Source organism: Psittacula echo (genome assembly GCF_963264785.1).
Source record: "Psittacula echo genome assembly, chromosome: 4".
In the NCBI taxonomy this organism is placed as follows: domain Eukaryota; kingdom Metazoa; phylum Chordata; class Aves; order Psittaciformes; family Psittacidae; genus Psittacula; species Psittacula echo.
Window position 1 is genome coordinate 3,963,655 of NC_137738.1, and position 15,119 is coordinate 3,978,773.

The following is a 15,119-nucleotide window of genomic DNA, read 5'->3' on the forward strand; positions in this document are numbered from 1 at the left end:
AAACTCATTTTACTTAGCGTTGCAGTGCACTGCAATATGCAGTTGGAGGCATAGAATCATAGAATAGTTAGGGTTGGAAAGGATCTTAAGATCATCAAGTTCCAACTCCCCTGCCATGGGCAGGGACACCCCACACTAAACCATGCCACCCAAGGCCTCATCCAACCTGCATCTTAGACCCTGGATGGTAACTTTTATATACTTTGGGGTAATGTCTTAACAGCTGACATGATTGCTTGCAATCATCCTGCAGTACCTTTAATTAAATTTGGTTCAATCTTCTATGCATAAACAGCCTTTTGTTGGAGATGCCATCATGCAGCTTAGTGATAAAAATTGAGAGACTCTTAGCCTCTTGTCTTTTATGTAAGAGAAAAGAGTTTATGACCTTGCCTCCTGGCTAAATTCCAAGGTACTTCATGTGCCTGCCAAAATCCTCCAGGAGTTTAAACTGATCCAGTGTAGCTTTCTACTTCCCATTTTAAGCTTCTTTCTGGAGTTGTTCTGTTGTTATGCAGTTGCCATGTTCTTTTTGAGAAGCCAGATGCATTTCAGCCTTGGGTAAATCAAGGTCTGTAAATACAGGCAGTTTTATATAAATTTAAAAGCTATATGGAGGTTCTTTTAAATTAGACTTGTTATACAAATGTAAGATGAGCCAACATGGTTACAAAATGGGGGTTTTGTTGTCTTCCTTTCTAGTTACAACCTGTACAACAGAAAGCTGACTCGTTTGATTTCACGGCTGACATTGTCCTCGACTGTCCAACTGGGGTAAATATACCCACATTGTGGAAGCTGGGCATCAGGAGGCTGTATGTGCTTGTAGCTGCTGCAGAGAGCAGGGGTTTGGGATGTCTGGAACAAGTTTAATGGAAACTTTGGTTCTCTGCTTACCTGTGAGTGAGCAGGTACTCTCATATACCTGCTCTGGTGTCCCTCGGCCTTTTACTGTGCCATGAATACTAATTGACAACATGCTGATTGGTGTGGGTTTAGTTGTAGCAGAGGTTCTGTTTTGCTGTGAAGTACAGAGGCAGGTCAAACAGCAAATAACAGAATATGTCGCATTAACTTTCCCATCAGAATCCACCCCAGTATCTGTTATCTCTTGAGCTAGTGCCAGGCTGGTTTTCCTGGCCTGATCCATAACAGGGATACTTCAGACTCTTTGGAATCTGCTTCTGCAGTTATAAAACAAGCTGCTGAACTTGCAGTACAGTTGCTAGGTATCAGCACGTGGAAATAACCGCTGCAGTCAGCAATAATTGGCTCCCTCTCTTCAGCAGTTTCAACAAGGAGGCCAATGACTGAACAGATCAGAGAGCTGAGTTGTTATCTCGGGTCTGGAGACAGTCATTCAAGTCATGGAGGAGGATTTTGTCCATATCACATCCATCCTGTCAAAAAAGCAAGATCTGAGAGTTAGTAATTGGCATGTTTCAGAAGTCCTCAGATTCACTTAAATTGATTCTACTTAATTTTACCCAGTATTCCTTCCAGGCAGCTTAAATCAACTTAGCAACTTCTTCAGTGCCAAATAATGTGGATTTTCTACTTCTTTCCCTTCATCTACTCCTATTCAGAAGTAGGCACAGAAAAGTTTAGTAGCCCTCGCAAAGAATACATGGCCATTGTCTTCAGAAATGGTAAGCCCACAGTGCTTTGAGAAAGTCACTGATGGAAGTGCCAGGAGCTTTTCCTGCACAGAAAGCTTTGTGGCAGTGATACAAAGGAATAAATAAACTGTTTCCAGGGGATTTCACCGCCTGTGTTACTGAGGGGAGTAGTGAATTATTTCAGATTCTGACACCCACAAGTTCCATTTATTGTTCCTACAGTTTCTCACTGCAGGTTTAAAATTCTATCTGCTTTAATCAGTCGTGGCCATCAAAATGTCAGGTGTGCCAGACTGTAAGGGCCCAACAAGCCAAGGAAAATAAGTTGTATTGAGCCAACTTAAAGTAGGGTAAAACCCTGTGAATAAAAGAATAGTGGGTCTTCTAATCAAATATTTTAGTGCTTTGTAAGACCTCCTCATGCAGTGACTGGAATGGCTCTTAATTGAGACATTCCCGGTGAATTTTTTTAGCCTATACAACGTGCATGTCTTCCTGAATGTGTGTTGCATTAGTAGGGAACAAAAATAACCATGCAGCTTATACAGCCTCTCTCAGAGAGAAGTGATCTTTCAGTAATCAGTCTTTTCATCTCCCCTCTGCTGTCAGGTTTCTCTAGGCTTTACATCGGTATATTTTAAAAGGATTAAATATCTAATAAAATCTAAGTAATCTGTGAAAGATTAGGAGAGGAAAATCTTAAACTGAAATCAGGAGCTGGCATAGGTCATTTTTGCCATAAGGTGCTAAACATAAATCTTACTTCTGAATTTTAAGAAAGCAACATGGTCTCAAAATCCAAATCTCCATTTTGCAGCTTACACATTTACTTTCTTAGTGATGTCTGATATCACTTGCTGCGGTCTATGCCATGTGCTGATTGCCTAATTTCTCTTATGTATTCCTCTTTCTCCAGGACACACCATTCCTGGCAACATACAAGAATAGCAACTACACATATCTACCTGTGGAGCCCACTGATGAGCCAATAGAGGTAGATGTTGCATCTTTTGCTGCATTTTCTGTGACATATGCAAAGCTGTATCTGGTGACTGTTCACACATCAGCTTGAATGTATCGATGAGATAAACTACTACCAGTTTTTAGAAAGAGAAGTCTATCTTGCACTGCATTTTTTTCCTCTGTAAACAAACGTTAAACTCTTCCTGAAAGCCAAATAAAAAGAATTGTATTAATTGGTGCAATTGTATCAAAACTGTGCTCAACAGTAGGGTACCTGGGATGCATCATTAATTCAGATAGCAAGTTCCTCACAGTAGCAAGAAGATAACGTATAACCCTGAGCCCCCAGATGATCTGAGGAAGGTTTCCATATTCTCTTCTTGAACCACTGTACTTCCATGCACTAAGGTAAGCTTAACCTGTAGAGGGCAGTCACCTTTACCTATTGGATATGTGGCTAGACACAAAGGTGATAGGAATCCATTTTCAAAGAGATTCATTTTCCACAATGACTGAGCAACTACCACAGGATTGATTAAAGAAACTGCTGAAACAAACTTTGTGCAGTATGTGAAGAAATGGGGCAGTTAATTGCTCTTGACAAGTGGCTGCAGGCATGCAGACTAAAAATGGTTGGAGATGACAGTCAAAGTGGGCTGGTCTAGTTCAGCATACTGGGGGTCCTCCTGCTTAGCTAAATGATGAAAATCTTTATGTGCCTTGAGGGTTACAGAGAGCAAAAGCTGGTTTTGCTTCAGCAAGCATAGTCTGCAATGCTGAAATAGGATTTTTATCTGTAAAGCCAGAGTTATACTTTTAATGGGTGATCTTGTACTTCCACTGAATCTCATCAGCAATAGCTTTTAAAGTGATAGGGCAAAGGAAAGAAACAGTAGAGAGAGTAAAGGAACAGTTCTCTCTTTGATCTGAAAATAACTCCAGCTGTCCTTTCTACCCTCTGCAACCCGCGTTTAGCTAGATGGCTGATAGTAGAGTCATCTTCTTTTACAAGAAAAGATGAATTTGTCTTGATTATTTTAACACTAAGTATGCTTTCTGAAGAACACAGCTCCATGTAGTTTTTCTCTGAATGGTAGAACTGTGCAATTGCAGAATAATTGGGGTTGGAAGAGACCTCAGGATAACGTTAGTCCAACCTCCTGCTCCAAGCAGGGCCTGCTCTTGCATCAGAGTAGAGCAACTCTTTGCTCTTGCAGGCACTGCCCATTACGACAATAACAATATTGTTGCTCACTACCGAAAAGTGTGGGTGGAACATTCATCAGCTGTCTCTGCTGGTGAACCAAGATGTTCTGCAATGCGTGGGTCACTCAATTTCCTCAACTGGTGGATAAACATAATAGCTCTGATATCACCTACAAATATATCATAGAATGGTTTAGATTGGAAGGGACCTTAAAGATCATATAGTCCTAATCCTCCTGACATGGCCAATTATTTAGAGGATAATAGCTGTCATTTTATATTCAGTGAAAGCAAGCCCTTTTTGAAAGTTTCTAGGAAAAGAACTGTTTTCTAGCAAGGTACATGGGGAAAAAGACAAGCTAATAAGTTAATATTATAGATTTGCAGAGGATTTTGTTATTGATTTTTGTTCTGTTTGTTGTTAAATCTTTTGAGATGGAAAACCTGGAGACCCCACTTTCTAGGTCATGCACAAAATCTCCAGGCTGCAGAGGAAGGGAAAAAAATTATCCTCCATATGAAATATTGTCATAAGCAATATTTCTCAATTAAATATTCCGCCTTTGGAAAGGTTTTATGCTTTGGTTAGAAAACTTAGGCAAAAGTAATTGATGTTTTGACAGTATTCAACAAAGAGGAGGAAAAGACTGTTGAGCTATATAGGTACCAAACTTGGATCTGTGTCTTAATTTGGTTTTGTCCTTTGCTGTACAATTAAACCATAAAAGAATTCCATATCATCAAGGTGAACCAATTTTGTAACTTGCCATTGCAGAACTGGGGCAGTGACCTGCTGTGTTCTGAACAGGCTTCATCCAGTCGTGTCCCAGCGTCAGGTGAGAAAGAACTTGTAAGCTAAAATCACAAATAGGAAAGATTCCACCTTTTGTTTTTAAAAACAGTAAGATCTATAAATTGCCCATCCTAGATAGGAAGCAAACAGTAAAAGCTGATACATTTAGCAGCAAAGAAAGTCTGTCTTGCCATACACAGTAAATTCTGCATCACAGCAGATGTGCTCTCTGTGGATAAATACAATCACATTTATTACTGTCACGGTTTAACCCAGCCGCCAATTAAGCACCACACAGCCACTCACTCACTTCCCTGCAGTGGGATGGGGACAGAATCAAAAGAGTAAAAGTGACAAAATTTGTGGGTTGAATTATAGACAGTTGCAAAAGCCACACACACACAAGCAGAGCATCCCAGCCTCCTCGCTGGTGGGGTGGTGTGAGATGCAGAAAAAGCCTTGACTCAGTGTAATCACTGCTTAGCAGTGACAAAAGCATCCCTGTGTTAGCAGCACTGTTTCCAGCACAAATCCAAAACACAGCCCCATACCAGCTACTACAAACACAATAAACTCTACCCCAGCCAAAACCAGCACAGTCGTATACACGTATCATACACAGCAACATGGCAGATTAATATTGCCTACGTAGGTTAGTGGCTTAGCAAGTTTGACCAATCTGATCTATGACCCAGACCTGAAAACCAATTGAAAGAGATTGAATGTATGCACCCCATAAAATATCTGATCTATTTTCATTTTTTCCTAAGATCTTTTAAGTTCCGTTTATTTCTCTGTTAGTTGAGTAAACTGTTGTAAGCAAAGGCAAGAAGTTATGCCTCTTGCTTAGCTGACACAGAATTTGAGGCTTGTTTTTTCTGCAAAACTGTAAAAATGTTATTGGATTGGAACGAAACACTTGCAACTTTATTCTGTTAAACTGTGTTTTGTCTCAATTGTCAATAATCCTGCTTTTTTTCTCCTGCTTTTTAGTACATGAGCTACAACCTGCTGACATCAAAGTCATAGGAGCACTGGGAGATTCCCTGACTGTGAGTACTGCTATATTCCCACATTTAGAATGAGAAGAGCAATTGTCAGATTTCTACCTAGATGTGATCACGTCAGGCATCATCAGATAGAAATCAAATTGCTTTGGCTTGGCAAAGCAAAATTCCTCTGCCTGTGTCCCTCTGCAAAGGAATAACCTGAAGGGATGAGTGACACCGGCAATTGTGTAATCCAGTAATAAATAATTCAGGCTAGAAAAGAAATGGGATCACATTCTCTATTCCACACAGTTTATTCAAGTGTTTCTGAAAGGGGAAATGTCTGCCTGATAGGAACAGTCTTTTCTGACATTAAGCCAAGAGCAAGCAATTGACACTTTTCATTAACTGAGAGATCTTGATGAAAATTCCGGTAGAAATAACTGATTGCAGAACAAAGTGCATCTCACTTGAGATGATTCTGATATGTCTGTATCTCAGACTTCTGCTTTCAGATGCTGCTTCCTGGCTTAGGCATCTTCCAGTTAAAGCTCTGATATGTACCAAGAAATGCAAACTGAAAAGAGTAGGCACAGCAAAGAGAAGCCCCAGGAAAGAATAGCAGGGAATACTGCAGACCTGCATTAAAGTTTTCTGAGGAGAAGTTCCAGAATTACACAGCACTGCAGAATTGTTCTGGCATGGGATGAAAGCAAACACTCATGTCAACAGTTCCCATGGATTTTAACTCCTGAGCTAAACCAGTGCTCATTCTAGCAGCTTCAGCTCCTGCAGAGTTCAGAGGGAGTTGGAGGTACTGAAGCCCTTAAATGATCAGGCTTATCTGCAAGCAGGTGTGCATGTCTTCATCTCCTCACTAGCTCCGAAACTGATTTTGCTTGACCTGATGTAATCCTGGCTTTCCTCCCCGCTGCTGAGCTTTGAGCTTTTCTTAGAAGACCTTAGTAATGACCCTGCAAGTCTCCCTCCTACCCATTGCTATGACTCTCAAAATTAATTGCTTGATTTCCTCCCCCACATCTAGTGCTACAGATGTGCTGTAGCGCACATCCCTTCTTTTTTACATTTTAATTCTTTTAGTGCATGAAACGTCTCAGAGACCCCTACTCATAAGGGCCAGGCTAATGCTCGAGCTCCCCGTCTCAAGAGCTGGGCAAGCCAGTTTTTCATACTGCTGTTATTCATCCAGTTCCTATTAGTGTCTGATGCCGCAGCAAAGTGTAATTGAGCTTTTTAATAAGGGATTTATTGAGGGTAGGAGCAGGGCAGAAAATGTAGCAGACTATTTTCCCCATACACATGCACACACCCCTCAAGTACAAAGTGCCATATAGCCAGCAGCAGTGCCCACTTTGTACTGCCTAATCATCCCGGGCACAGCTGACTGCCCCAGCTAAGATCTGTCGTGGTCCACTAAGACATTGATTTTCCTCCTGGTATTTCGCACAAGAGCCCTGAATGCAGTCGGTGTTTATGGCTGAATTGATACCACGGCTTTTTGAAGAATAGAAAATGAAGTGAAACCACGAAGAAACTATAAGGCTGCAGAAGCAATTTTCACGATTGCTGTCCTGAATGTGCATGAGGGTGTTGACCTCGCTAGAGGTCTGTCCTAGTCCTGTCAGCTCCTCAAATTCCTCACAGCTTTGCTCCGATGTCTTATTCGTTTTTGAAAGATTAAAGTTCACGCTGCAGGAAAGCTGCTCTCAGTCCAGATGCGCTTGGAGATTAATGAAATGTCCAGGAATTTAGTCATGTCACTGGCTGGAATGCATCTGTCTGACTTCCTAGCCCCAATGCACAGTGAAAGCAATAGCTATGCCAACATGCTTATCTGTATTGGCAAAAAAACCACTGCTATACCTCATCGAGTCTGTGTGTTGGATGGGCAGACCAGGTCTGGCAGAGGAAAAGTAGATTTTTACACCAAAGATTTGTTTTCTTGGCAGATTAAAAAGCAGCTCCTTTGCTGATTTATTTACAGCTGAAACAGGCTGGGAATTTTTAATCAGTGTTTGGGTTTTTTTTTTTTTCCCCTGGATTATTAACTCTCTCAAAATCAGCTTTCTTCAGGAAATACCAGGATGAAGCATTTTCCATCATAAAAATCCAAACAAATACAAAGCTGTTGGTTTTAATCTGGGTCCCGCTGGATCACTAAAACAATATTAGAGTAGTTCTAAAGCTCATGTCCTTGACCTTACAGTCTGATGCATTCTGTCTGGATGTTCCATGGTCTGCTATTTAGATGAGCTGCTTTTGGAAACGTGAAGGCCTTGAATTTGAAGCACAGAACATGCAGGGCAATGAGAAGCCCTTGAATCCGAAGCACAGAACATGCAGGTCTGCAGAGAGGCCAGTGTGTGGTGCTGAATAAGGACATGGATTATTTGTGCTAAAACTAGGATATTGCAAATGGTTGGCTGGATGCAGAGTAAAGTGACCAAAATGCTTCAGCACTTTCAAATCACGATGTCTGTCTTACCTAATCTTGTAGCGTTTTTTTCTCCTGGTATTTTATACATTATTCTTTCCATCCTTTCTAGACTGCACGAGGAGCCAAAGCGTCTGACCTACAAACAGACTGGAGGGGGCTTTCCTGGAGGTGAAAATGCTCAGTCTTCCATTTTGTTTTTTCATCCACAGACACAGTTAAAAGCGTGGGTCACCTGGCTGTGTAGTTACATACTTAAGCATGTAAATGCAGGAGTAGGATGTTGAGAGCAAGTATTGCTTGGTAGGGACTGGAGGAGTCAGAACTGGAAGAGAAAGGCAGTGATTCTTGGGGGGGGAGGTTTGTTTGGTTTTGTTTTCTGTGGGGATTTTGTTGCTGTTTTTAACCAGTCCTGATTGCTACAAGCACGGTCTGGTGTGTCTGGTGGTACTGGATTATTAGATACCTTCAGGAGGGGCTGTCAGAAGTGATATAAGAAGGTATTGGCTCTGCACACAGACAAGTTTTGGGTGGTAGAGAAAGCAGTCCTTCTCATAATCAGCATTGCAGAAACTGCAGATAGATGGTTAATGAGTGTTTAATGCAGTCTCTCTTCTGTGCATAACTGCACACAAGTTTAGCTTCAGCACGGTCACAGGGACCAACTTTGGTGAGGGAATATGCCTTTCAATGATGGGCATCCCAGCATGTCCTTGTGAAAAATCAGTTCTCTCAGTTTGCTCTATTCCCAGTCTGGAGGTTTCTCTCTTAGCTGATTCCCTGCTTGATGTAATGTGAAATTTCCTTTCAGTACTTTCCCTGAATTCTTGTGGTTTATCTCCTTAGTCCTCTTTGAAGTTAGTCTTTTTTTCCCCCTTCCTGGGCTGCTAGAGCAACATATGGTGGCAATAAGACAGATGGTTGCAGGATTAATCCTACTTGGTGATTTTGTTCTTTCCCTTTGTAGCATTGGAGGTGATGGCACCCTGGAGACACAGACTACTTTACCCAGTGAGTATCCTGGAAAATCAATGTGAGAAAAGCAAAAAGCAAGTATTACTCTGAAAGTACTCTAAGTGGATGCTAGGAAACATCTGGAAACGGTCACGCTTTCCTTGCAAACAGTGGGGAATGCCCATCTATTATGGATTTGAGCAGTTCATGTGAGTCACAGCTGAAACCCAGACTGACCTGACTTGTCATAAAGTAGCTGCAGATTTAGCCCCTCCACATCACAGGATCTCCATGTGATTGTATCATCCTTCTGACTGAAATGTGCTGAAGGTGATTGAAGTCCATGACAGGCCCGCTCCTCCCTTGTTTCATTTTCTGCTTTTCAGTGACTGACTGAAAAGGATGTGAGCAAATGAAGGGTTATGAAACAACTAGTGGTCCATCTAGCTAGGGTTGTCGACAAGGCTGTGGTTCTTCCTGATGGTTTCAAGTTGCTACATTGCACTGAAAAAACCCCTAAAAATCCTATGCATTTCTTGTGTTCTGTGTAATTGGTCCTGTAGTTGCCATAGAAACTATTAAGGGGTCAGTGTGAATGTAAATTTGAAGGGACCTCGTTCACAATGGTTCATCTATTTTCCCGTGATCCAAGCTGTGGAGCAGTTTGACAATACCTGACATTGTTGGTAATAAAATCCTATATGCTTTGTCTTGTACCACGAACATTGCTGTGCTTAAAGAGAAATAGAAGGTGCTTTTCACTTATGCGGTATGAATGAAACTCTCTGAAGACGTTTCAGACAGCACTACAGACAAGGTAGCAATAACATCATGCTTTCCTGCTGATGGTTTTGGTGAAATCTAGAAATGTGACTAAAATTTACTTCTCTGCAATAAATAGAATTATCTTGATGGGTATTTGGATGAGTGGAGTTAGAGGACTGCATTCAGAGCATCTGCTCCTGGTACATGAAGTAACCATGATTACTGGCACTCAAATTCAATACCCATGAGTTGCATGAGACGTGTGCATCTCCTGGGCTGCCAGGCACTGACTCCTCAAGGCCATGGAGAGAAATAGTTGCAGTGTCAATTCTGGACAGTAGAGTCTCCAAAGCAGCTCTGTAAGGTCATAGTGAACAAAGGGGAAACCCAGGTCCATATTCCTACCACTCAATTGCTTGTGCTTCTGAGGGAGGCAACGCTACCGGTTGCACTGTGCATGGGTGAACATTGTGGTTTTTTTTTTTGAAGATATCTTGAAAAAATTCAACCCGGACCTCTTTGGCTTTTCCACTGGCAGCTCCATGGAAACAGCTGGATTCAACGTTGCACAGAGAGGTGCCACAGCACGGTAAGCACAGTCACAACCGAGAGAGGGCAAAGGGGTGAGAATTGATGGACACCCAGATTCTCTCTGAAGTGCAGGTTAAGGTTGGGTGAATACTGATTACCTGCTTGCACTGAGCATGTTTCTGTGACCTGATGTTTTTTGTTGGGTTTTTTTAAATTATTTCACAAAATTCAGTATTTGGGGGGTTTGTTTTTATCTCTAAATTAGAGATGGAGAAGAAACTTACTTTGTTTATTTGACTTCTGCCCAGAATTTCTAAGCCAATGCCTTAGGTTATGCTTCTAATTCTACCAGTACCTTTTTCTGCCCAGCCTTCAGTGCACAGGTCCCCGATTCTCTATCAGGCCATATCTGTAATGAGAAAAAAAATCATGAGAATCTCTCGTTTATTCCTTGATTTCTCGGAAATGTGCCTCAAGCTAACAAATAGAAACCCACTGCTCCCCTAATGGCATTGAGAACTATCTGTGTTTGCAATGCAAAGAAAAAGAACAGAATGAGCATCTGGAAATTAATTCTCTTCTTTAAGAAAACCTCTGCTAGTCTGTTAAGAACCAAAATGTGTAAGGGCTTGTATTGTGTGCACTGTGCTTGCTTTATGGATACTCATAGAATTTGTTTCCAAGACTTTCTATGACACCTTTAACTGCAAAAGAGTTTCGGGATAGCCTGTGTAGCTACTCAGTACTTCACGGGTGCCCTGAGCAAAGACTTAAGGCTATCAATATGGTTCTGGGAGTCCAAATAATGTAACTGCATTTGTGTGGGTGCTGGAGGGAGGCAGGGCTTATTAGCTCAAGCACGGTCTTATTCTAGTGTACCAGGAGCTCAGGTTTCCAGCTGGTGTCTCAGCGTGGTTTGTGCTTCAGCCCATGGACAGTGCATCCTGCCCAGAGCCAGACTGGGACTGGCAGTTCCACAGCATAAGCAGTATCTTCCAAGCCATAAGACAAGCTGTAGGAATTCAGGGTCAGATCAGGATGAGTGATTAGGTACCCAGCTTCTGTGTAAGCATCAAACTCCCCCACTAGATTTCAAAGAGAGTTATGCAAATAAATGTCTCTGTGCATCTGGGCATTAGTGGTTTTCTCCAAACAAAATGCACTTAAGCCAACTTTGAGACGGGAAGAATTCATACCAGTTGCCTGCCACTTGGCAGTCATGCTGGCTGAAGCCCTTTCAGATCAGATTATTCACTTGTGCAACTGCTGCTGATCTCTGTCCTATGTTTGCTCGTCCTTTTGAGGTATTGCTTTCCTTGTACTGATTTCTGCTGATCCTAATATTCCCTGAGGTCAGGAAGATGATGTGTGTTTAAAGCACGCATCTAAAATGCTTCTGTTCTCTGTCTAGCAATATGTCAGCCCAAGCACGTGAATTGGTGGAGCTAATGAGAAGCAGCTCGGTAAGTGAAACTCAGGCCACCTCTCAGTGCTCTCTCTCATGGTCTCTGGGACGTGACTTTAATTGATGGGATGTTTGAGCAGTGATGGAACAAAAGTCAGTGTCCTTGTCTCTGGTGCGCTTTCCAAGATGCATGTGCCAGGGTTTAGCCTTTAGGAGATGATGATTTGCCTATAGAAATCCATGCAGGTAGGTGGAAACACACAAAGCAGAGAATAATGTAGGATGCAGTGCAGCCAAGAGGGTAGTGAGAAAAGGATAAATCTGAAGGTTATGGGAAGATCACATGCTTTAGTTGAGCAGCACCATTCAAAGTGGAAGTCGTAAAGGCTGGGTGTAAAATTGTTGGAGCAGGCACCATAGTGACGAACTATTCACTCTTGGGTCTGGGAAACGGCAATTTTGGGAAGGGGAACAACTGAAGTCTTCCTAGGAGACTAGGCCCTCTGGCTCTGAGCAGGCAAGGGATTGATCAGTGGCCAGAAACCTCAGGGTTGGGTGAATCCCTATCACCCCTCGATTAGTAAGGAGGGAATGTAGCACTGAGGGCCAGACTGCTGTGCCAGTTCCACTGAGGGCTACGGAGGGCACTAAAAGGGTGATTCCCTTTCAGTTCAATGGCTGCTGCTGCAGTTTGGGGTGGGGGAAGGATATCTGGGAGAAAACCAAGGTTGCCCTGTTCCAAGTATTGGCCGAATTTGAGCAGATGACTGTCTGGGTGTGAGCTGCTGGTTCAGGGAGAGCAACCTGTGAGGGAATGGGAGTGCCTGGTGCTCCTTGGCTCAGGCTGAATGGGAAAGGAAGGTGCTGAATGGGAAAGGAAGGTACTGAATAAGCAGGATTTGTCAAAGCATGTGTCTCTCTGTGCCAGCACTCTTGATGGATGCTGCATGCTCACCCCACTGTCAGTTATTCCATGTTACCGATTGTTTGGCAGAGCTAAGGGAGCTGGCGTGGCTCTTCAATAAAATAGTATGGGGCTCTAGAGCTTTGTTTTGTCCACTGCTTTTTGTTCATCATTAAAAAAGGTGTGTGGGGGGTGGAAGTCTCTGCCACGCTTTGCCTCTCTATGAAAGGCTTTCGGAGCAAAGTGCTGGTTAAGGAGCAGAATTCAGACCTGTGGGTGATTCCCAGGCCCTCCCTCTGTTTGTGGGATCCTTTCGCAGATGTTTGTTATGTAAATGCGCTACCCTAAAAATAGTTGCCTTTGATTCCTTTCTTTGTACTGAACGTTACAAAATGTTTTGATGAGATCCAGCTCTCAGCAGCGCCTATTGTTAGCTTGTGGTGACGTGGATGCTGCAGCTGCCCTTATATGAGCTCAGTGAAGTCACCAGCCTCCTGGACTCTTCTATTTTAATCCAGCTGTCTGCTCCCTGGGGCACCTCTCACCCCTCCTGCCCATGGGGTGATACTTGCCCAGCTGGCAGGGATCCCCAGCAGCTCTGGTTCCACAGCTCCATGAGTCACTCCAGCATCCACTCCCACAGTGCTCCGTCCCCACGGCTGGCAAATCTCCCCTGGCCATCCCTATCCTGAAGCTAACATTCATTTAGGGACACTTGCTGCCACAGACACGTTTCCATGCTTGGATTCCCGGACAGATCTCATCTGCCGAAGGGAATTTCCTTACAGAAGCCAAGGCAAATTGCAGCTGGACTAGCAAACAGCTCACATTTTCCCCCTGGAGAGATGCTTTCCTTTTGCCAGCTGAATTCAGCATCTCCTTTCTCTGTGCTCCATGCTGTCTGTAGCCATTTGTGAATGTGACCTCTGCATGCCTAAGCAATGGATGCTGCAATCTGTTTACTTTATGTGCCACTAGAAAATTAACTTCAAGGAAGACTGGAAGCTGATCACTGTCCTTGTTGGAGGCAACGACTTATGCCAGTACTGCTTGGACAAGGTTTGTATCTCTGAATTAGGCAGGCTCATCCAGGCACTTGGCAAGTGACCAACCCTGGAAATATAACCTTTCTCTCTCTCTTAGTGAGCCAAAGTTCCTCTTTGTTTAAAAGGCACTTGGAAGTCCTGTTCCTTTCATCTGTATTGTGTCAGAAACAAGTGCACAGCTTTTAATACTGGAGCATTGCGGCTCTGGAGTCACACATTATTTAAAAGCCAGCAGCCTGCCCCATACTGAACAAAGCACCAAGGACAAACCGAAGAGTTCTCCCAGCTTAACTGGACAAGCTGTGTGGTGTTTTAGGCATGTTGTTATGGGGACACAAGCGAAGTTTTATTCTGGAAAGCATCTCCATTCAATAATCATTGGGGATGCCTGATTCTGGCTTCAGAATGACACCAGAGGAAACAACATCAGTGTATACTGAAGATGTCTTTTATCCAGCTGTCAATGGTCATCCCCTCTGAAAAGGTCCCTGTGACACAGACTGGGGAGTCTGGACCACAGCTTGTTGAAATGATTGGGGCTGTTCTCTCAGGTTTGCTCTTTTTTGCTGTTGTTTTTTAGAGGCTGCTGCCTGGAGCCTTTGACCCCACAGCTTCACCTCTATAACTACAGCTACAAAATAGTTTTGCCTGTGGGTTTTCTGGGGCCTCCACAGCAATTTCCCCAGACTGGCAGAACAATAAAAAGGTATCACTGTTCATAAGGCAGACTAGGCTGGTCTGGATCCCATAAAAGACAATATCAAATCCAAAAGTGTGATTTATGTAGACATTCATCAGCCAAAGACTCTGCCAAGAACTATTATATACCTTGGGATTTTCTACAGAGATTAAGAGACTATATTAGTGACATAGAAACACAAACACTGTATAACCTGGGTCGATGTGGCAATAAACCTCTTGATCTGAAAATATACCTGCCAACAAAGGCATAAGGAAACACTGCATCAGTATATCTTCTCATGGGCTGCCTTGCAACTGCAGAATCTGTGGGCTCCTTTGTTCAGGTGGAAAACAGTTAAACTTCTCATTTCCTCAAAGAAGACTGATCCTTATTTATTTATGTGTTTATTTTAATTACACAGGAAACCTTTTCAGTGCAAAAGTATGTAAAGCACCTTCAGGACACTCTGGATATTTTCTATGAGGAGGTAAGCATTTAAGATACCGTAGCAAGCTATGTTCCTGGCGAGCACACTGATGTTTTTCTCACCGCTGATAGACTGTCAGTGATTATGTTTCATACAAGGTCATATTCCAAACAGCTGGAGTCAGACTCAGCGCTGCATTTCAACAACTGTATTAGAAAATGTCCTGAGAAAGTGGGCTGCAGTTTCAGGAAAGCTGTGTGTTTCACAGTATTTCTGCTGAGGACCAAACATAGCACGACCCTGTGGCCAGTTCTGACAGCTAAACACGGTTTCATTTACCTAGAGAAAACAGAAATGCCCTTGGGACTGCAGCAACATTT

The 15,119-nt window shown here is 42.9% G+C and overlaps 1 protein-coding gene across 1 annotated transcript in view; it reads left to right on the plus strand.

Annotated features, from left to right (window-relative positions):
- Positions 1-15,119, plus strand: part of PLB1 (phospholipase B1) — a gene marked incomplete at both ends in the record, with an annotated part of 75,899 nt that overhangs the window by 52,481 nt on the left and 8,299 nt on the right. The window contains 10 exons of the mRNA XM_080614996.1: positions 703-774; positions 2,536-2,613; positions 4,564-4,624; positions 5,575-5,633; positions 8,138-8,196; positions 8,993-9,036; positions 10,234-10,333; positions 11,687-11,738; positions 13,563-13,643; positions 14,734-14,799. Coding sequence (XP_080471122.1) covers positions 703-774; positions 2,536-2,613; positions 4,564-4,624; positions 5,575-5,633; positions 8,138-8,196; positions 8,993-9,036; positions 10,234-10,333; positions 11,687-11,738; positions 13,563-13,643; positions 14,734-14,799 — 672 coding nt within the window. The remainder of the gene's footprint in view (positions 1-702; positions 775-2,535; positions 2,614-4,563; positions 4,625-5,574; positions 5,634-8,137; positions 8,197-8,992; positions 9,037-10,233; positions 10,334-11,686; positions 11,739-13,562; positions 13,644-14,733; positions 14,800-15,119) is intronic.